At 42.7% G+C, this 23,072-nt stretch overlaps 1 protein-coding gene across 3 annotated transcripts in view; it reads right to left on the reverse strand.

Moving 5' to 3' along the window:
• ncam2 (neural cell adhesion molecule 2) overlaps positions 1-23,072 on the reverse strand; it is a 399,400-nt gene that overhangs the window by 152,142 nt on the left and 224,186 nt on the right. For all 3 annotated transcript variants that reach the window (XM_052141957.1, XM_052141956.1, XM_052141958.1), the window contains exons 3-4: positions 11,800-12,006; positions 828-971 (exon numbers count right to left, since the gene is read on the reverse strand). In XM_052141957.1, coding sequence (XP_051997917.1) covers positions 828-971; positions 11,800-12,006 — 351 coding nt within the window. The remainder of the gene's footprint in view (positions 1-827; positions 972-11,799; positions 12,007-23,072) is intronic.

Consider the following 23,072-nt stretch of genomic DNA (forward strand, 5'->3'; position numbering starts at 1 on the left):
ATGGTCAGACTTTATATTAGGTGTCTTTAACTACTAGGTACTAACATTAAGTACATAGAGTACAATGTATTTAATGTGTAAATACATGTTGTTCTGCAAAATTCTCACAAGATTCACATTTGCTGCTACTGAGGTTGAGGTACAGGTAGGTTTAGGGCTTAGATTAGGTTAGGGTTTAGGATTAGGGGTAAGCATAAAAGTGTAACTACAAATGTAATTAGACGCAGGTACTTTAAATGAAAGTACAATGCAAAAACACTTATGCACATAATAAGCACGTTGTATCAAATGCTTAATTATATAGTAGTTAAAGACACCACACATAAAGCAACACCCTGAGTGTTTATGTTAACCAGACAACGTCGAGTGAAAGGACGTATTGTAAATTATTTGATTTTTATTTCTGTGGTTTTGTGCTGGTTAGTACTGTCCACTTTGAAATTTAAGTGGTCCAAAATCCTGCTTATATGCAATAACAAATATTAATGTAATATTAAGTAGAAAAACTAATATCAACTAAGCAGATCTTATTTACAGCATAAGAAGCACAAATTATCAGTGATATTAAATCAGATTAATTAACACCTGCAATATACAATGTAAACACATATTATATACAGAAAAAGACATAAGGGATTCAAACTCTATCTAAGCAGAACTCTAATCGCTTAAGAGTCAAAACATGTACTGAACAGAAACAGGAAGTAATGTCACTTCGGAAATTACCCATTAATCTCCAGAGAATTCTGAACACATGTACTTGTGATTATGTATTATTACCTTGTACTGGCAAAACAAAATAGCGGGTGGAAGGGCAGATTACTTACTCTCACTATCTTCAGTAATTTCCAGGTTGTTGAAAAACCAGGCGACTACAGGCACGGGAGAGCTGGTGACATCACAGATCACTTCAGCAACATCATCCTGTCGAAACTCCTGAGGAGACTTCACGTCCCTGAACGTCAGCTTCTCTGTAGGTCAGGGAGGAGAGGAAAAAGCAGTTTTATATGAAAGTATCTCCTAAGGAAAGAGGTTTAAAACTGGCTTCTTAGCCTCCATAATATGACATCTAAATCTTGAACGTACTCAAGTATCTTTGTGATAACCAAGCAAATATTGAATGACTTCAGTACTTAATTCTCAGTAGAAATCATAAATTGAAAAAAAGGGGCATTTATAAGATAATCTAAAGTATTTTGGCTAGATATTGCTCATGTTTAGTGCTTGAGTAGAGCAAAGCATACACAAGCCATAGTGATGTCTGATATGTGAGCGAATTATCCAGTTTACAAATCAGTTTAATTGATTCATTAACAAATATATCTGAATTCAAATGATAATAGATACTGTATACACTGTTGTATGTATACTGTTCAGCCACCAAATCAGATGGAAGGAAACTACAACAGACAGTTGGGACTGCTGCAAGGATTATTGGCGCCCCCCCTGCCCACTCTCCAAGACCTGTACGTCTCCAGAGTGAGGAAACGTGCAGGTAGAATCACTCTGGACTCCACACACCCTGCCCACTCCCTCTTTGAACTGTTGCCCTATGGCTGGTGCTACAGAGCACTGAGCGCCAGGACATCCAGGCACAATCACCAGGTCATGTAAATTAATTGGTCAAAAACCATGTAGAATGAAGATGAAAACAGATAATATAAGGGCTTTGGAGCCCTAGTTCAGACACATTGCAAGGAATTATCCAAAGAACAATCAATTAAAACAAGTGACACTCATCATAAATGAAGTGTGCTTCCAGTTAGTTTCTTATTATTCAGGATTGCACAATTGAGAATTAATTGAAATATGTCAGATCACATTCTGGCACACCCAAACCAGATTCTCTTTGTGTGGGAAGCTGGTGTAAACAGATGCTGCACTGCAGTAGGAGAAAAGATGTCTTCAGAGGGCTGGAAGCTCCTACAAATCCTCATCAGTGCAGCAGCTTTGCGTATTGATCTGTGAGTCATGTCTCACAGCTCCCACTGCTCTAAATACTTCTAATGTAACATAGGCAAATGCCAAACCTGATACAAAGTCATGCAGAGCTTATGAAATATCTCGTAAAAGTTTTGAAAGATTCACAAATTAAAATATCATTCCCATATATTTAAAAAAGTAAAGAGAGACAGAATCTGATGACTGTTTCATGTAGCCTCATTTTACCCCTGTGCTTAAAATTTAGGGCTCTTTTACATGCCTTTGAAACCAGTCCTTTTAAAGAAAGTGATTTTATCACCCTTGCACATTGTCCCTTCTTCTTCACATTGTCTGGCATCCCTCATTTTCGCTTTTATACTTTCTCACCTTTCATCACCTCTTCCCCATTAATTTCACAAAGTTTAGCTTAGATGTATTGCACCACTGTAAGGAGAACTTGATTTAGTCGTGACCATGGCACAATCATTCACCCTTTTTTCCTCTCTACAGAGATTATTCTGCTATATCTGGCTGCTTTCGAAAGTACTTTAAATGTACAGTATGCTGATTTCAATGACAAACTTTCTTCCAAAATGTTGATGAAGTATGTTCCATAAGTATGTACTGTAGGTGTGTAGTATAAATACTGTGCATAGTCCTGTGTGTTCTTTGACATAGTAGATTCTGGTAGTTGTGTTGCTTTTTTTTATTGAACTAAGATTCAATCAAATAAAAGCAACACAACTACCAGAATCTGTAATGCAGACAAAGATGATGTGATAACCCAAGTGCAGATTATTATGTACAATGTGACTCCAAAATGTGAAAGTATCAAAACAATAAAGAAAAACAAAACAGAATAAGAAAATTAACTAGACTTCACTATGTCTTTACTATAAATTTACTACAACTTGACTGAGACAAGGAACAAACCATGGACCAACTTTACAACAAAAATAACTGACAAAGGACAAGAGAACATGAGGACTATAAATGCACAGACTTGGGAGAGCAAGATAACAAGAAAAAAACTATGACAAACCAAGACAGTTACCAAGATAACAGGACTAGTACCAGTGAAAACACAGGACTAATTAACATGAATAAACAAGAGGGTCACAAGACAAGGATATCACATGACAAACAAGGGACAGGAACAAGGAAGTGAAAACTAAACTTCAAAATAAAAGTTAAGATCTTAAACATGAAAAAAAGCTCCTAAACAAGAAACACAGTGCAACCTTAAATGGAAAGTTCACCCAAAAAGGAAAATTCTGTTATCATTTACCCACCCTCATGTTTTCCATAATCATATGACATGCTTTCTTCCATGGAACACAATAGGATATATAAGTAAGAATGGAAGCCTCAGTCACAGTTCACTTTCATTGCTTATTTTTTACATTCATTAAAACTTGAATGGTAACTGAGGTTTACATTTTTCCTAACATCTTCTTTAGTGTTTTGCTGAAGAAAGGAATAATATAGATTAGATCATTTTGGTGAGTAAATGAGTGAACTGTCCCTTTAAAATGATACAATTAATCATGATATTCTAATTTATGATTCTCTGTCACAATTGGGAATGTCATCATATTTAGCAATCTATCACATGTAGCTTCAATTTTGGTAAAAATGTAAAAGTCTGTGTGTGATAATTGATTCTGAACTCTTGCCTGCACCTAGTTCAGAATGCTGTTTCTTGGCTTTTATACCACCTATCCTAACATCTGTTAACTGACTATGATGTATTTTAACAACAATGGCAAAAACAATGTACTTGTGTTGAGAACAAGTACAATTTAACCATGAGAAACAACTTCCTTGTTGCCTATAGCCTTTAAACTTGAAAAGACTTGCCAAGCTCACATTTTCCCACCACTTTTTCCAAATTTTTCAAATCTCCGGCCTTATAGAGTTGCAAAGTGTCTGCTTGTTGCACATTTCAGAATCTCAGTGGATACCATATGCCACTTAGTATTGTTTGCCTATATTATATTATGAATACTGATTATTCAGACATTGTACTCATTTGATATACTGTTTTGGCATACTTTGTAGTAGGGCTGGACACATATTCGGATGCAGTGTCTGTCACTTTCTCTCATCTTCCCTCTCTCGTTCATGCTGGTTCTCTCCCCCTCATGTGGTGGCAGCTGTCTCCTTGTTGTGGGAATTCCATGCGGCTTTGCATTAACAGATTTGTCAAACATCTTCGAATGGTACACATCCATTTTCCCTTCATTGTGTGGCTATCTCTTTGAAAGCTTTTGAATGTCATCTATTTAAAAGGAAAATCAAAACAGCTATTTCATTGGCACCATTTCCATTGCAAGTGAATGGTGGAATTGTTATTTTTATTCATTTTTTGTGAAAGCACACATAAAGTCTTTTAGTCTGCAATAGATACCCATATAGTTGTGCCAAGACGTTGCTTCATTGTAATTTGAATCAATATACAGTACTCAAATTACTTTTGAGACGAATCCCCAAAAATCACCTAGAAAAACAAAATTAAAACTAAAATAACAATTTTCTAAGAAACTAAAACTAAACAGAAATTATCATAAAATACTTTTCATTTTTAATACTTTGAATTGTTCATGTTACAAAATAATTTTTGTTTCTTTTAACGTCTCCATCTACTGGCCATAAGTTTAATGTGCATGTGCCCACATTCAGTTATGTGCTCAATGTTTCAAGGAAAATGGTTTAGTTTGTTTAATCCCATCATCCACTGCTGCTCAAAAAAATAAAAGGATACACTCACCAACCAACCGCTTAATTAGAACACCTGTACACCTATTTATTCATGCAATTTTATGCAGTTCAATGCATAAAATCATGCAGATATTGGTCAGGACTTTCAGCTAATTTTCACATCAACCATCAGAATGGGGAAAATGCACAACCGTCTCTACAGTTTATGCAGAATGGTGCCAAAAACAAAACATATCCAGTGAGAAAAGCACCTTTTTGATGACAGAGGTCAACATAGAATGGCCATGACTGGATCAAGCTGACAGAAAGGCTACGGTAACTCAGATAACCACTCTGTACAGTTGTATGGAGCAGAATAGCATCTCAGAATGCAAAAAATGTCAAACCTTGGGGCAAAATGACAGCAGTGGAACCTGACATGGTTTTCTGCTGTTGTAGCCCAGTGTGGAGCGGAGGGGGGCGGGGCCGGTCGGAATATCGCGCGCCTGGTCCCCAATCAGCCTGATGAGGCGCGCGAGGGATAAAGGCGGCCGGTGACGATTGTTCGAGAGAGAGAGAATTACGGACATGTCCGTCATGTGTGTTTGTTTATGTGGTTTTGAGTTTCTCATTAAAATATAATTTATGTTGACAAGCCGGTTCTCGCCTCCTCCTTGCCCATCCTTCAACTGTGTTACACCCACTCACCCCAAGGTTTGATATGTTGTGCATTCCGCAGATCTACATCAGAAATACTCAAACCATTCCGTCTGGCACCAACAATCATGCCATGGTCAAAATCACTAAGATCACATTTTTCCCCATCCTGATGGTTGATGTGAACATTAACTGAAGCTATGAAGCCCTGACATGTATCAGTATGATTTTATGCATTGCACTGCTGCCACACGATTGCCTGATTTGATAATCGCAGTAGGTGTACAGGTGTACATAATAAAGTGGTCAGTGAGTGTATCTCCACATTTTTTAAGTCATTCTTGGTTGTTTTTACCATGTTTTTTTTGTCAGCCTAGCTATACTGTTACGTGCTGCAGCGTATTTCGATTGTTTTCTTTTCTCCCATTCATCTTCACTGTCATGATTCTTAGGTTCAGTGATTGGTTATTCATCCTGTCAATTATCATTAGTTTACGTGACAACTTCCCCCTCAAGGAACCAATCCGGACTCTCCTTCTCTCTATAAAACCTGGAAGTGACAACACGGAAGGAGGCTTGTTTATCTCTCTTTTGTCTTCGGACTTGTAATAGCTACTTTGATGTGTTAGTGAGACAATCATTTTTGTTACTTGGTTTATCTGTTGTGACATTGCTTCACTTAGATAAATTATTCAAAAACTAACTTATTGGATCTTGAGAGTGGGGATAGGGTAGTATGTCACGTGATCTACACTACGCTACGTAGAATTTGAATTGTCTAAACACACCAGGGGCCTGTACCATGATGGTAGTTGAACAAACTCGGGGTTACAGGATTGGTTTTGAGTCGACAAAACCAAACCGATGCAATCAGGCTTTATTGGTACCATGACGCAGCTCATCAACTTTCTCTGTCAACTCAGGCTTTGATCCTTAAGCTATGATTACTCCACACGCGCGTGCACATAAAAGAGTGACGTCGACACTGAACAACCAATCGCGTTCGATATGGATAGAGCGAGAGCTATATATATTTCCGCGCAGGAGCAAGAGATTATTATTCAGAAATATGAAGAATATAGGAGTGTTTTTCAAGCACGCAGTAACACTGTATCTGCTGCCAAAGCAAGAGAACAATCTTGGAGGAAGATTGCTGATTAGCGTTAATGCGTGAGGCTAAGTTAAACAATTAATGTAAATTTATGTAGGATAATCATATTAAAAATGTATTAAATGCTAAAATTAAAATGTGTATTCGTGCTGATATATATATACATGCATACATAAGTGTGTGTGTGTGTGTGTAAATGTATGTAAAGTGTGAATGTATAGGCTATTACATCCTAAGAAAGATTGATATTCATTGATTTTTAGATGCAACCCCAACTCCAAACGTTCTTGGCAGCAGATCAAAACAAAATATAAAAATATAATTCAAAGTGGTGAGTATTTACCAAAACCTTTTATTACTTTTGTGAACATTTAATCACAAACACTTGTTTGCAGCAAACAGAAAAAAGTGTGACATAAGGAAAACTGGGGGAGGGCCACCTCCTCCAGAATACACTGTGGCGGAGGAGTTGGCACTGAGTAACAACAAGGGACGGCCGATTATGGATGGGATTGCAAGTGCTGTACAGTCTGACCCTGGTGCTGGCTCCTCTAAGCAAGTGACACTGGGTATGTGTGTGCAATGCATTACTAATGTTTTAAAAAAAAGTTAAATATGGCTGACTCTATGTTCTGCACAGTAGAGGGAAATACAGTGTCCCTGTTGAAGCCAGCACACATGCACACAGTCTCCTGCACAGAGGTCAGTACACCAGACAGAACACAATGAACATAACCTGCTTTATAACAATTTTGATTTAAATTGGCCTTCAATTTATAGGGTGAACCAAATGATGAAGACACTCTGTCTGTGTCTTCAGAGACAGTTGCTGAGGTGAATGCACTGGGCTTTTTATTATAGCACACATTTGAATGTCATAATTAAATGACTGGCTCTTACACATCTCTTTTATTGTAGGATTTTTCACAACCTGCCCCAGAAACTGAAGCCTCTACCTCAATGGGCTTCAGAAGGAATGTGAACAAGGTAATGCTTTAAACCCTTAATTACAGTCAGTCCTATGTTTGTAGAAAGTCATGCCACTTTTTGTGATTTGATCAACCTCCAGAAACGTGTAATGATTGTTTGTGGTGGAATTGTTTCAGGTGGAAACAGACTCAGTCAGGGCCCTTTACAAAAGGAGTCTAGAACTAGACTGTTCACTGAAGGAGCTGGACTGTGAGCTGAGGAGGCTCCAAATTAAAAAAATTAAATTGGAGATCAAACAGCTGGAAAAAACAGATCTCAGTATGCAAACTTTTGTTTGTTTTTTTTTAACCAAGTTACCCTGTATGAACACTATGAATGTTTATTAATGTCATTTTTCTTTCTCTCTTTCCATCCTAGCCACATGACCAATAAAACAGTTTGAGACCTATCAGCAGTGTCAGTGTGCTTTTATTAAGTAAAATATTGTGTTGTGATTGCATCTCTGACAGCTGCGCCAGCTGGGTGGTCAATTGTGATGGGGTCAATTTCATCAGGGAGAAGCTGGTTTTGTGGTGGTACTCGCTCCTTTCTGATAGTGGCTATATTGTGCAGAATGGCACATGCAGCCACTATCTGTGATGCCGCTCTGGTGACACTCTTAAACGCCTAAGGCAGTTGAAACGTGCCTTTAGGATGCCAAAGGTCATCTCGATCTTGACCCTGGTTTTACTGAGGGCCACATCGAAGCGGTTTTGTGGCCCTGTCTGAGGGTCAGGATAGGGGGTTAGCAAAAACCTCTGGCATGCATAACCTCGATCTCCTACCAACAGGCCATCAAAAAGCCCTGTCATAGAACAGAAAAGGGAAAAATTGTGTAAGCTTTTCAAATTAAAACTTTAAAGTGTACTGTACCAATTTTAACTTGCCTTCCTCAAAGCGCTGACACAAAATAGACTCACGGAAAATTTGTGAGTCATGCACTGAGCCAGGCCATTTGGCATCCAAACTTGTGATCATGCATTCATGATCACAAGTCATCTGCAGATGAAATGTACAGTAAATAATTGTCCTATCTGTTAGTTACTTATTTAAAGATTGATCTCAATGCAAATAAAAATAACTTCACATTTTTCAAATACCTGAACATTAAGGCTGTGAAAGGACTTTCTGTTCACATAATCTGCCTCATGTTCTCCTAGAGCTGTGGAGATTGCAACATATGTGCAGTCTATTGCTCCTATGACTCTAGGGAATCCTATCATAGGAATTCAAAATATATATTTAAAATCATTCTTAACAGCTACTGTAGACTATTGCATTATATATTTCTAAGTATGAAATGTGCTTTTTTGCAGAAGAAAAAAAACGAACGTGAAAGGTTAAATTTGTTCATATGATGTCACCCAATCAAGATATCTTACCGGCAATTTTATAAAATCCCTCTTTTATGGACATGGTCGATAAATGTCCAGGGAACACAATGAAGCTATTTATGTACCCCTGCAGAGCGAGGACCACCTTGCGAATGGTCCGACAGACCGTGTTTTTCCCTAGATTCTCTGCATCACCGACCGCATACAAGTATGTACCACTTGCCAAAAACGCATAGCGCAATACATACCATTTGCGGTACAGTAAGGGCATGGCTTCGACGAGTCACATTTGTTATGTGTGGCTCAAGAAGTTCACAAAGATAAGATATTCCTTCCGCGGAAAATCTGTATCTTTCATACAAGTAAGTATCGGGAAAGTCAAATGGATTTTGTCTGTCCCTAAAAACTCTTTCTCTACGAAGTGCTCGTCTAACAATTTGCGCGGAGATGTCCACAGGATTTGGGAGAAAAGATGAAGCCATTGCAGCAGAGAACAGACGCTGGGAATTAGTTGCGTCACCTATATGTTTCTTTGCTCACAGCTGATTGGTCAAACTTCAGTCTGAGATCTTGAATCCAGAACATAACCTGCCCCGGAGCAGGTTAGCCGTGCAGCGTAAGATACCATGGCAACGAACACCGATTAAAGCCGAGCTACTTTCATAGTACCTAAAACCCAGGGTTGGCGGAAGCTAAACTGGAACATAGCTGGCTAGCCACCTAAACCGGCTTCATGGTACAGGCCCCAGGTAAGGAGCGGGTGCTACCCTCTGTATTTTTTGACGTTTGTTTAGTTAGTGTAGTTTAAGTATTGTTTTCATATTCTTATTTTCTGTGTTAGCTTGAGATTTGAAGATATAAGATATTAGTTTTGTTTTGCTGATTTCTTTGCTTTAGCACCGCTCATTGTCCTTTACTCCTTTGTCTGGTTTGTTATTTGTTTTGTCCTACCATTTGTACATATTCTGTAAATAGATATTTGTTGTTTCACTATTTGCTCTGTAAATAAGATTGGGTGTATTGCTATGATTCATTACAAATAATTATATTTAGCAGTAACCCATATCTGTCTCTGCCTGATTCATTCCACCACACAAGTTTTCGGTAACTGAACCCGTTTTCTGTTCATTTAATTCTCTTAAATTAGTTAATCTTTTCACTATATGTTACATACTCTTAAATCCTCTAGACAACTAAAAGGGGGACGTAACACATACACTATCTAGATCTATGTGTAATATGGACAGGGAAAAGTTTAATTTAATGAACATTACACAAAGTTGTCCCCTGCAAAGTCATTTACTATTCTGTGTTAACTGCAATATAAAATATATTGATAGACTCAAATAAAAACAAAAAATAAAATTACTTGAAAAAATAAAACTAAACTACAACTAACAAACACAGTTGGTAAAATAACTGAAAACAAACTAAATAGTATTTTGAAATTGAAAACTAAATAAAAATTTAAATGAATTAAAAACCCAAAACTATAATAACCTAGGCTGGAACATACAACGGCAAGCTTCCTTGTATTATGCAGGATGAGAAAATGAATGATAATATGAGGTAAAAGTTTGCAGGCTCCAAGAAGAGTAAGGAAGAACAGAGACAGATGGTGAATCTTAAAATAAATCTTGAAATGTAATTTTTTGTTTTGATACCAGACAGAAATTGCTGAATTTGGAATGATATGTGTCATTGGACACTAACAAACCTTAGAGATCAACAAAATACATATTATTATGTGTGTGTCTTTGTAACTTTGATGACATATTTTACTTCAAGAGAAAACCTGCAGATATCAATCTAAATAAAATGGGTAATTTGAAATGCAAACTTCAGTGATACAGCTTGATTGGCCCTCAAGTAAAAGCGGCTTATTATTTTCTCTGCTCTAAAAGGCTGATTTGTAAAATTGAGCAAAAGAAGAAAATTATCTAGGCATTTCAAAGTGTCAGCAGAGCATGCATGGCCGCTATGGGAGCATCTCTTTAGCTGACTGATCTCCCAGCACAGATGTGAGTGTATGGGCTCTGGCAGTGACAAGACAGCATCCCCAATGCTCAGAGACTTCAGGCTTGCCGGGAAGCCTCGCATACCCTGGGAGGATTCTGTATGACAGGTGCCATGCGCAGAATGGAGCAAATCTGCCTGCTTTAAATGTTGAAGAGCCAACCAGTGTTGTATCACACAAGAGATTTAGCATCCTAATTCTCTAAACTCTACATTGATATAAAATAACTTGCTGTGCCTTCACTCACATGCAATAAAAACACTGAGTTTTTAATAAGAAAACATTCATTGAGTTGTGGTGCTCATGTGGGTAATGCAAGATTCATTATGGCTCACTTCATTTCCAGATCCAGTTTCCTCCATCATTTCCTGTATTTTTCATTTCTATACTTATAAGAGAGTGTACATGTGCACAACGTACATAAACTGACCTAGGTGCACCGTGTAGTGTTTATCTACTGTATCATTAAGACATATTTATTTTTCTATGTAAATATGTGCTAGATGGATGTCTTTGACCATTGCACCTTGCAACGCTATTTATTTAGCGTCTCGCACAGGAGGGTCAGTTTTTAAGACACTGCGGCAAGTAAAAAAAAAAAAGGCAACTTTTAAAAACGCATTGAGACTTAAATGCAAGGAAGTGTTTGGTGTGAACAGCCCCTAAGACGTGTAATATGCTCTGTTAAATTATATAGATTTATACTGCCTACCATAACTAGATAATTCAATGTTATTGCTATTGTTATATTTTCAGTTGTAGGAGTGCATTCTTTGCATTTTGTGTTTCCTGAGCTGATTTTTTATAACCAAATATACCAATGTTAACTACACAGACAATACTTGCCTCAGAGAGAGCAATTGCTGAACTAATATGGCAGTCCTACAGATTTTTGTAGTATCTGCAGGGACAATAAACCATTTTATGTGATATAATGTAGAACTAGATAAGCCAATACAAATATGCAAAATATTCATCAAGGGATATTTTTGACACCACATATTTATCCCAAGCCCCTGTGAATTTCTGACACTATTTCATATGCATGTTGAAATTATGTTGTACTTGTATTTGTGTGTGATACTCACGGTAGATCTCCAGCACGACAGTGGCCTCCTGTGTTTGTCCCTGTGCGTCGCTGGCCTGGCAACGGTAGATGCCAGCATCTTCTATTTTGGCATTATAGAGGGTGAGTCTGGAGCGAACACCTTCATTGTGCAGGGCCACCCGCTGAGATGGGACCATCCGCTCCCCCAGTGGGTTATACCAGTCCAGACTCACAGGCTCCCCAATCACTACAAGCACACACATATAGTTATGGTTCACTGTGTAGTTCTGTATAAAGAATACAGTTTAGAGGGCAATCTGAGAATACAGCACATATCTATGCTGGCTCATATCCAAAGGTAAAAAAACACTTTGATAAGCATTTTGCTACCTGAATTGATAATTAGTGTAATTTGTGAAGTGTGTCATTTCTGTGCCTCTAGTGGCACCAAATAGAATAGCAAAACAATCCCTGATTTTCAAATAAAGCAATAAGTCACTCAAGCCGTGCCGTACAGTGATTTTAGCAGTGGGGATTTCTTTAAGACTGCAAGGGAAGCTCAGCTTCCCCTATAATGTCAAAAAAATAATGGTCAAATATGTACTATTGTGTAAACAATTTATTGACTAAAAATGCGTTAGAACACGTTCATCTCGAAGACGAGTTCGTTCAGAATCAGCTACATTACATATAGCAGGTCGGCTGACTCGATTTACTTCTCATACATTCCCGTAGCGTCAGTGCATTTCCCTGTTGAAGCCGAGCGTCCATTGACTTCAATGGGGCTGCTATGAACATTTTTTTTCAGTGCTCCGAAAATAGACGGCCATTGGATAAATGCTGCGATTATGTCCCGCCCACGGACGCTCAGCGTCTCTGGGGGTGAATGAGGAGTGGGCTGGCCCGGACTCCGGGCTTCCGCGTGATAATTGGAGGATCTGTCAAAAGACTGCATCTCCTTTTGATTGACAGCGAATCTGTACTATAAGAAGTCACTGAAGCTATTTCGAGCTCAGTCCCATCGCGGATTTCTAAAGTGTAGTCGAAAGACAAACTGCTGCAACCTATTTCTTTATATTTGTTTGGCGAAATTGCTAGTCAATTTGCATAATACATTTCACACAATTATACACCACATTCCTTGTTTCAGTTTTACCAAGTTTAATATATTTTGTTTTAGAGCGTTCATTCGTTCGTTCGTTCATTCATTCATTCATACAGTAGGCTAGGCTAGCGTCGTACGGGTGAAACTGCGCACGATGGCAGACGGTGCTAATATTGTCGACCTGATTTTGGCAAAGCCATTTGAAAGTCTTCCTTACGAGAAAAAAATTAGAATTAAACAGCAGGGCAGATCAACACCTAAGATTGATTTAGTGCAAAAAATAGGGTAAATAAGTTTATAATGTAGGCCGAAAATGAGCTTCCCCTCTTTGAAAGACCAGCAGCCGCCACTGGATTTTAGTATGGAAAAGGGATGTTCTTAAGCATGACAACAGCATTAGTGTTTTAAAACATATCTCTTCTTTAACATATCTTTAAAACATATCTCTTCATGTTTCTGGTAGAAACATTAATTCTCTTGCTCTCTCTGTTTCTCAAGCACATGCATAACGATAAACAAAACTCGTTATGTGCTTTGCCCTGCAGAGAGTGGCTGCCCGAACCAACACATGGTACCAAGGTGCTTGGCGCTGTAAATCCTATTCTGCTGGAAGGTCATAAAAAGCATCAGCATGGTGCAGCACTTCTCTATTCAAGGCATCAATCAGTTGCACAACAGGGGCATTCGGCTGCACTACAGGGGAGCATGAGACTGTGACTCCAGACAGACGGGCAGTCCTGCCAATGCAACAGGCCTCACGATGCAGCTCCACCAGGGGAGAGAGGCTGAGAGCAGACAGGGGGTTATCAGTGAAGGAGCAGAGGCTGATGTAAGGGGTTCAAGGAGAGGACACAGCAGTTTCATCTCATCCTGCAGCAGATACTACACCACTGAGAAGTCACTGACAGGGTAAATCCTGGTTTATACTTCACACATCTACATGACCATGAGAGTGCATGCAAAAAGTGATGCCAATGCATTGCTTGCAGCCATTATGCATGTTTCACACAACACCCCCAACACAAAGCCCCCCCCCCACACACACACACACTGTTAACTGTAAATAACTGCTTTCACATAATTATTTTAAACACTCATAGTGATTATTAAAATGTTGCTTTGTTGGAGCATATTGACCAGCCCAAAACAGCAACATTGCTGTTCACCCAGGGATAGTTCACCCAAAAATGTAAGTTCTCTCATCATTTACTGACCCGTATGCCATCACAGATGTGTATGACTTTCTTCTGCAGAACCAGAATTAAGATTTTAGAAGAATGTATCAGCTCTATAGGTACTTACAAGGTAAGTGAATGGTGACTAGACATTTCAAGCTTCAAAAGGCTGTTAAGTAAATGTTTTATTGTATAGCGCTTTTCGCAACACACATTGTTTCAAAGCAGCTTTACAAAAAATCATGCTTTAACATAAAATAAAACTATAATATCTATAAAGTCTTAGAGTCATAATTGTGTAGTTTGATTAAATATTATATAAAAAATAAGTAATTAAAAAGTTAAACAATAATTGTATTTAGAACCCCAGTGAGCAAGCTGAAGGCGACTATGTCAAGGAACATAAAACTCCATAAAATGTTGGTTAATGAAGAAAAATAACATTGGGAGAAACCAGGCTCACTGTGGGGGCCTGTACCCCTCTGGCTAAACAGCATGGATATAATGCCAATATTAGTTATTTGTATGCAATGTAAGTCAAGGTTTAATTGTTTGTAAACTAAGTAAGTGTTAAGGGCCAGAGTTTAAACAAATATTTTGTATGAACTGTAAGGTTAATGACTAATGTCTTTGAAGTCCATCCTGGATTAACTGCTGAAGTTCACATAGATGCACTGTCCTTTGTTAGTTGACTGATGAAGGCTTTTGTTGGCAATTAATTAATAGTCTATGTATTCCATTTTAAGAGTGTAGTCTATCATTAGACCAAGGTGATGCAGGCAGAGATCAGTGAGGTGCATCGCTGTTCAACCGGCGCAGTGGCATTTGAAGTATCCAATGTCTTACAGTTGGAGATTGCATCAGTTCATCCTCTGAAGTCCATTGTAAAATACTGAAGTGATGTCTGGCTAGCACCGGCTGTAGTTTGCCATCACTCAGCGGCACGTAGCAGTGGTGTCCGACACCAAGCAGGAACGGAGCTGGATATGAATTACGATGTTGAGACAGGGAAACAAATAGAATAATATTAGCGTAGACGCCATTACATTTATTCTAGATAATGATTATTATAGGTTCTGGCAGACCTAAGGAAAGCAGCCTAATTGTGAGTTGATGGAAAAATTAGGTGTATGTCTGGCTAAATATATGTGTATTTAGTCTAGACTTAAACTGAGCGAGTGTGTCTGCATTCCGAACAGAGTTAGGGAGACTATTCTATAGTTTTGAAGGCAAATAGGAAAAGGATCTACCTCCTTTTGTGGATTTTGATATTCTAGGAACAATTAATAGGCCAGAGGTTTGTGATCATAATGAAGTGATGGAATATACCGTGGTAGAAGGTCACTTAAGTACCATGGAGCTAGACCATTCAAAGCTTTGTTTGTATGTAGTTAACAGAATTTTAAAATGAATACGAAATTTAACAGGTAGCCAATAATATGATAATATATTTCTTGGTTCTAGTCAGCACTCTGGCAGCTATATTTTTGTAACCCGGTCACACACACACAAGATGAGACAGTCACAATATTGGTTGAAAACCGCTTTATTAAATAAAAAAGCAGTCCAGACAAACGTACAAACAAGGGGGCAAATCCAATGAAGAGTAGTCGTGGGAAGCGTGAGGTCAAAAGCCGGGGAATCAAGATAACAATAACAAGAGGGTCGAGGACGGGAAAACAGTTAACAACTAGGGACAAGTGGGAACGGAGACAGGGGAACAAGTTGGCAAGCTAAGAGGTAAAACAGTAGGGAGGTCAAAACTAGACGAGACTAGCAGGGCAACGATACGGGAACTAAATACATACAATAACCAACCCGAGTGAAACGAAAGGGTTGTGATATATATAGGGGAACAAACGAGCGGTGCAGGTGAAACGAATAACTAGGTGATGGGACGAGTGCAGGTGTACATAATAAAGGGGTGATTGAGAAGCACGTGAGTGCAGGTGGTCATAATGTTCAGGCTGCAGCGAGTGAGACGAGAGCATGAGTCAGAGGGGAGAGAGTTTACTGAGCGAGAGCTCAGTAATAGCAGAACGAGCGTGTGAGCTCGTGAGGGAGGAAACAGAGCGTCACGAGCTCAAGGGGGCGGAGCGAGGAAGCGGGAAGCGAGCATGCTCGCGGAGTGTATGGGTGCGTGCTCGAGGAAGCGGAGATGGGGCAGAGGAGCGGGGTTCGTGACAGTACTCCCCCTCTGAATAGGACGGCTCCTGACGGCCACGCTGGGTTGCGTAGCTTCGAGGGGACAGAACGAGCGTGTGAGCTCGAGGGGACAGAACGAGCGTGTGAGCTCGAGGGGACAGAACGAGCGTGTGAGCTCGAGGGGACAGAAGGCACAAAAGGGGAATGAAACAGTCCATGGGGGTCAACGGGCAGTTCAAGGCAAGGTCAGGGGGAACATAGTGGACAGGCGGGTGGTCGGGAGGTCTAGGGGGCAGCCATAGGGCAGAGACTGGGTCAGGAGGTCTGGAAGGCGACTGGAGGACAGGGACTGGGTCCGGGGGTCTGGAAGGTGACCACCGGACAGGAATAGGGTCCGGAGGCCAGGGAAGAGGCCACAGGACAGGTAGAGGAACGGTAACAAGGGGAGCAGGCAAGACCCAGTGAGGAAAGGTTTCAGGGGGCGGAGCCGTGAAAGGCGGAGTCGTGGAGGACTTGGGAGACTGAGCCTTGGAAGGCGGAGCCGTGACAGACTCGGCAGGCGGGGAATTGAGAGACAGAAGAGGCGGCCGAGGGAGGCTCAGGAGACGGAGCCGAGGGAGGTGGAGTCGCAGGAGGCCCCAGGGGCGAGGCCCTGGTGGGCTCTGGAGGTGGAGCCGAAGGAGGCTTTAGGGGCGAAGGCCTGGAAGGCTCAGGAAGTGGAGCCCATGGAGGTGGCGCCGTAGGAGGCTCCAGAGGTGAAGCCCTGGAAGGCTCTGGAGGCAGAGCCGAGGGAGGTGACGCCGTGGGAGGTGGCGCTGTAGAAGGCTCCAGGAGTGAAGCCCTGGTAGGCTCTGGAGGCAGAGCCGGGGAGGTGATGCCGTGGGAGGTGGCGCTGTAGAAGGCTCCAGGAGTGAAGCCCTGGTAGGCTCTGGAGGCAGAGCCGGGGAGGTGGCGCCGTAGGAGGCTCCAGAGGTGAAGCCCTGGAAGGCTCTGGAGGTGGAGCCAAGGGAGGCTTTAGAGGCGGAGCCGCAGGAGGCTCCAGAGGCGAATCTCTAGAAGGCTCTGGAGTCTTAGGGAGCAGAGCCGTAGGAGGCTCGGGTGGTGGAGCCGTGGAAGGCTCGAGAGGCGGAGCCGTAGGAGGCTCGAGAGGTGAATCTCTAGAAGGCTCTGGAGTCTTAGGGAGCAGAGCTGTAGGAGGCTCGGGTGGTGGAGCCGTGGAAGGCTCAAGAGGCGGAGCCCTAGGAAGCTCTGGAGACTTTGGGAGCAGAGCCATGAGAGGCTCGGGAGGTGGAGCCGTAGGAGGCTCTGGAGGGGGAGCCGTAGGAGGCTCAGGAGGCAGAGCCATAGGAGCCTCTAGTGGCCGAGCCCTGGGAGGCTCGGGAGGTGGAGCCGTAGGAGGCTCTGGAGGGGGAGCCGTAGGAGGCTCGGGAGGCAGAGCTATAGGAGCCTCTAGTGGCCGAGCCCTGGGAGGCTCGAGAGGCTTGAGGGGGGGAGCCCTGAAAGACTCGAGAGGGGGAGCCCTGAGAGGCTTGAGAGGGGGAGGAGCCCTGAGAGGCGGAGGAGCCCTGAGAGACTCGAGAGGCGAAGCCGTGAGAGGCTTGAGGGGTGGAGCCATGAAAGACTCGAGAGGGGACGCCCTGAGAGGCGGAGGAGCCCTGAGAGACTCGAGAGGCGAAGCCGTGAGAGGCTTGAGGGGTGGAGTCATGAAAGACTCGAGAGGGGACGCCCTGAGAGGCGGAGGAGCCCTGAGAGACTCGAGAGGCGAAGCCGTGAGAGGCTTGAGGGGTGGAGCCATGAAAGACTCGAGGGATGGAGCCCTGAAAGACTCGAGAGGCGAAGCCGTGAGAGGCTTGAGGGGTGGAGCCATGAAAGACTCGAGGGATGGAGCCCTGAGAGACTCGAGAGGCGAGCCGTGAGAGGCTTGAGGGATGGAGCCCTGAGAGACTCGAGAGGCGAGCCGTGAGAGGCTTGAGGGGTGGAGCCATGAAAGACTCGAGGGATGGAGCCCTGAGAGACTCGAGAGGCGAAGCCGTGAGAGGCTTGAGGGGTGGAGCCATGAAAGACTCGAGGGATGGAGCCTTGAGACTCGAGAGGCGAAGCCGTGAGAGGCTTGAGGGGTGGAGCCATGAAAGACTCGAGGGATGGAGCCTTGAGAGACTCGAGAGGCGAAGCCGTGAGAGGCTTGAGGGGTGGAGCCATGAAAGACTCGAGGGATGGAGCCCTGAGAGACTCGTGAGGAGGAGCCCTAGGAGGCTCGTGAGGGGCCCTTGGAGACTCGTGAGGCGGAGCCCGGGAGGGCTCAGAGGGGCGAGCAGAACCCGGCAGAGCCGTGGGAGACTCTGAGGGCGGAGCAGAACCCGGCAGAGCCGTGGGAGACTCTGAGGGCGGAGCAGAACCCGGCAGAGCCGTGGGAGACTCTGAGGGCGGAGCAGAGGTCTGCAGAGCCGTGGGAGACTCTGAGGGCGGAGCAGAGGTCTGCAGAGCCGTGGGAGACTCTGAGGGCGGAGCAGAGGTCTGCAGAGCCGTGGGAGACTCTGAGGGCGGAGCAGAGGTCTGCAGAGCCGTGGAAGACTCTGAGGGCGGAGCAGAGGTCTTGAGCACCAGACGAGACTGGGGAGAAGGGGCCCTCTTCCTTCTCTTACGTCTTCGGCCAACAGGGGACGTGGCCATGGGGACGGTCGAGGCTACAGGCGCTGGCTCGCTGACCGTGGCAGACATGGGCGCTGGCTCACCGGCCGTGGCAGGCAGGGGCGCTGGCTCGTTGGCCGTGGCGGGCATGGGCGCTGGCTCGTTGGCCGTGGCGGGCATGGGCGCTGGCTCGTTGGCCGTGGCGGGCATGGGCGCCGGCTCGTTGGCCGTGGCGGGCATGGGCGCCGGCTCGTTGGCCGTGGCGGGCATGGGCGCCGGCTCGTTGGCCGTGCCAGGCTTCGAGGCTGGGGCCGTGACAGGCCTCGGGACTGGGGCCGTGTCAGGCTTAGGGACTGGGGCCGTGACAGGCCTCGGGACTGGGGCCGTGGTAGGCTTCGAGATGGGGGTCTTGGTGTGGAGCGCTGGTTCAGTGTCTGCCTCCCCCACAGTGAACGAGGAACCAGAGTACAGTAGGGCGAGGTCAATAAACTGAGCCAGGTTAAGGGGCAGCGACCACCAGGCATTAATGATGAGGTTGGCTCATTCAGACCACATTGGAAAATGGTCTTCAGAGCCACCTCATTAAAATTCACCTGGTATGCCAGGACACAAAAATCCATAATATAAGCCTCCACGGTTTGGCTCCCCTGGCGCAAACCCACGAGTTGGGCCGCTGGGTCCATAATGCCGAGGGCGGGGTTATGGGTTACACAACCGCTGCCTCGCAGAAAAACCCCTTGGTCAGCGTCCGAAGAGCCGTCAAACCTCTCAGGGGTTGAAGGCTCACGGCGCTCAGAAATGCGCTGGAGGCATAAACGGGCTCAGGGGCAGACACAGGTGAAACAGTGTGACATAAATCAGACAACGCACATACCTGCTGCCCCTGGGCCGTGGCGCTTGGTCCTGCCTCCAAACTGTAGCTCCTTGCGCCGAATGTGACGTGCCTCTCCGCTCTAGTGAGCTGCGCGAAACATCCGCGTGACGCATTGTGACTGTCTACGGTGAGGTTGGTTATTCTGTAACCCGGTCACACACACACAAGATGAGACAGTCACAATGTTGGTTGAAAACCGCTTTATTAAATAAAAAAGCAGTCCAGACAAACGTACAAACAAGGGGGCAAATCCAATGAAGAGTAGTCGTGGGAAGCGTGAGGTCAAAAGCCGGGGAATCAAGATAACAATAACAAGAGGGTCGAGGACGGAAAACAGTTAACAACTAGGGACAAGTGGGAACGGAGACAGGGGAACAAGTTGGCAAGCTAAGAGGTAAAACAGTAGGGAGGTCAAAACTAGACGAGACTAGCAGGGCAACGATACGGGGAACTAAATACATACAATAACCAACCCGAGTGAAACGAAAGGGTTGTGATATATATAGGGGAACAAACGAGCGGTGCAGGTGAAACGAATAACTAGGTGATGGGACGAGTGCAGGTGTACATAATAAAGGGGTGATTGAGAAGCGCGTGAGTGCAGGTGGTCATAATGTTCAGGCTGCAGCGAGTGAGACGAGAGCATGAGTCAGAGGGGGGAGAGAGTTTACGAGCGAGAGCTCGTAATAGCAGAACGAGCGTGTGAGCTCGTGAGGGAGGAAACAGAGCGTACGAGCTCAAGGGGGCGGAGCGAGGAAGCGGGAAGCGAGCATGCTCGCGGAGTGTATGGGTGCGTGCTCGAGGAAGCGGAGATGGGGCAGAGGAGCGGGGTTCGTGACAATTTTGAACCAAGTGAATTTTATTTATTGAGCTTGCAGTACATCCTCACAGTAATGCATTACAATAATAGTCATAAGGTTGTGAAAACATGAATTATTTTTTTTGGCATCAGCAACAGAGTGCATGTGTAACTTAGCAATATTTCTGAGGTGGAAGAATGTTGTTCTACAAACATTGGAAATTAGATTTTCAAAGGACAGATTGGAATCAAATATAACACCTAAGTTCTTCACTGTAGAATATGATGTAACAGTACATACATCAAGAGTCAAATTATATTTTGGCGGTTTATTTTGAAAGGTTTTTGGTCTAATTATTAGTACCTCTGTTTTCTCGGAATTGAGTTGAAGGACATTTCTTGCCATCCAATCTTTGATTTCATTGACATACTGCTAATTTGGAGAATTGTGAAATTTAATTGGGTTTAAAAGAAATATAAAGTTGGGTATCACTGGCATAAAAGTGGAAACTTATTCCACGATTCCTGATAATATCTCCCAGGGGAAGCATATATAAGGAGAAAAGCAGAGGCACTAAAACTGATCCCTGTGGCACTCCATACTTAACTTTTGTCTGATTTAACAATTCTTCGTTTACACATAAAAAGTGGTAGCGATCCTGTATAGGACCTGAACCATGCTAATGCAAGTCCACTAATGCCAACATAATTCTCCAGTCTATTCAAGAGAATTTTGTGATCTAATGTTTCGAAGGCAGCACTAAGATCTAAAAGCACTAGAAGAGAAATGTAGCCATGATCAGATTATAAGAGCAAGTAATTTGTAACTCTGATAATGTGAGAATCCTGACAATTCCCTGGTTGGCCACTAGGGGGAGCAATGAACTTTTGAACTCTCTCCACTCTGATCGGTTAATTATCTACTTCACCTGAGCCTAGTCATCCGTTGTCTTTTCAGTTGGTATTTGCTCAGTCTTCTTTTGAAGTAAGTTAGCCTCAGTTCTACTCATGTGATATATGCCTATATGTTTCTTATACTTTTGAATTTTTTTTTTTACTTCAGGAACTTTGGAATTTTTCCCTTATTTTTGGTGCCTCTCCATGTGGATTATATACCTTTGTTGAAGTTTTGGAATTGCTTTTTCCCTAAGACTGATTTGTGCTGTTGGATTACCTTTTGTGTTCAGTAAAGACAGCCTTTTGAACAACACATTTGTGTCTGCATTTGGGTCCAAGAACATAAGTGTCTCCAGTAGCTCAGGGGATAAGACTGCAATCCTTTCATGCTAGAGGGCACCCGTTATAACAGATACGTGCAATCACTGTGATGGGATCTAAATCCTGACTGAATTTGTTCATAAATGCCATTTCTCTATAGAAATTAAAATAGTTGGGCAGATACTGCCTTTTCTATAATTTTTTTTACTTAAATGGGAGATTTGAAATCGGGCTATTATTAGACAATTCAACAGGATCAAGCAGTGGCCTTAAGAGGTTTGATAACTGCCATTTAAAAGTTTCTTGGGATATGTCCTAAGGATAGCAAGGAGTTAAAAGACATATTCCCTGTAATCTCAGAACCTCTTAATATTATTAAGAGATTAGTTGGTATTAGATCTAACATACTTGTTATGGCTTTTGAGTTTTCGATAGGTCATGAAGATCCAACAAATATTATGACAACGAAGGATTGCAGTTGTTTGTGAGAAATTACGAGACACTGTTTTCTGAGGTGCTGTGATAGATGATTGCATAATTCCATTTTATTTCTGATTATTTCTATTTTATCAGTTATAAAATTCATGAAGTCATTACTATTGTGCTGCGACCGAATATCTGGTTCAGTTGAGGCTTTATTCCTAACCAATTTAGCTATGGTACTCAATAAATACCTAGAATTGTTGTGGTTATTTTCTATGAGTTGGCTAAAATAGGCTGACCTGGCAGCTTTTAGTGCCTGTCTGTAGCTACAGACAATATCCTTCCATGCACTGCAAAATACCTAAAATTTGGTTTCTTCTACTTGCACTCCATTTTCCGTGTGATCATTTTACCGTGGTGTGGAGCTTTTATCTTTAATCGAAGGGGGGGTGACGATATCAAGAGAGCTAGAGAAGACTGTATTTATAGTTTCTGTTATTACATAAGTCTTCCAGACTTTTTGTCTTACTGGGTATGTGAGAGAATTCTGGAAGATTATTAGTGACGCCATCTTTAGTGGTCGAAAGAATCGTTCTACCTGAACGATAGTGTGGTGTAAACTGCAGCAAGTAATTTAGCTTAATAAATTAATAGTCTTAATAGTGATAGTATTTGACTAACTGGGGCCCAGGCTGGCTAGAAGAACTGGCTAATCCAAACATCTGCAAGCTACCTTACAGGTCACATAAATTACAACACATAGAGAATGAATCACCTATATATCACATAAAGATAAACATCATATAAAGGTAGGGCTACTACCTCTCTTTCAACCAAATCACTAATTGTTAATGGACTTATTACATATATTTTGGATGTGCTCCGTTTGACTGAAACCTGGTTTAAACCAGATTAATATATTAGTTTATATGAATCTACGCCCCAG

The sequence above is a fragment of the Xyrauchen texanus genome, chromosome 14, assembly GCF_025860055.1.
Source record: "Xyrauchen texanus isolate HMW12.3.18 chromosome 14, RBS_HiC_50CHRs, whole genome shotgun sequence".
Taxonomy (NCBI): Eukaryota; Metazoa; Chordata; class Actinopteri; order Cypriniformes; family Catostomidae; genus Xyrauchen; species Xyrauchen texanus.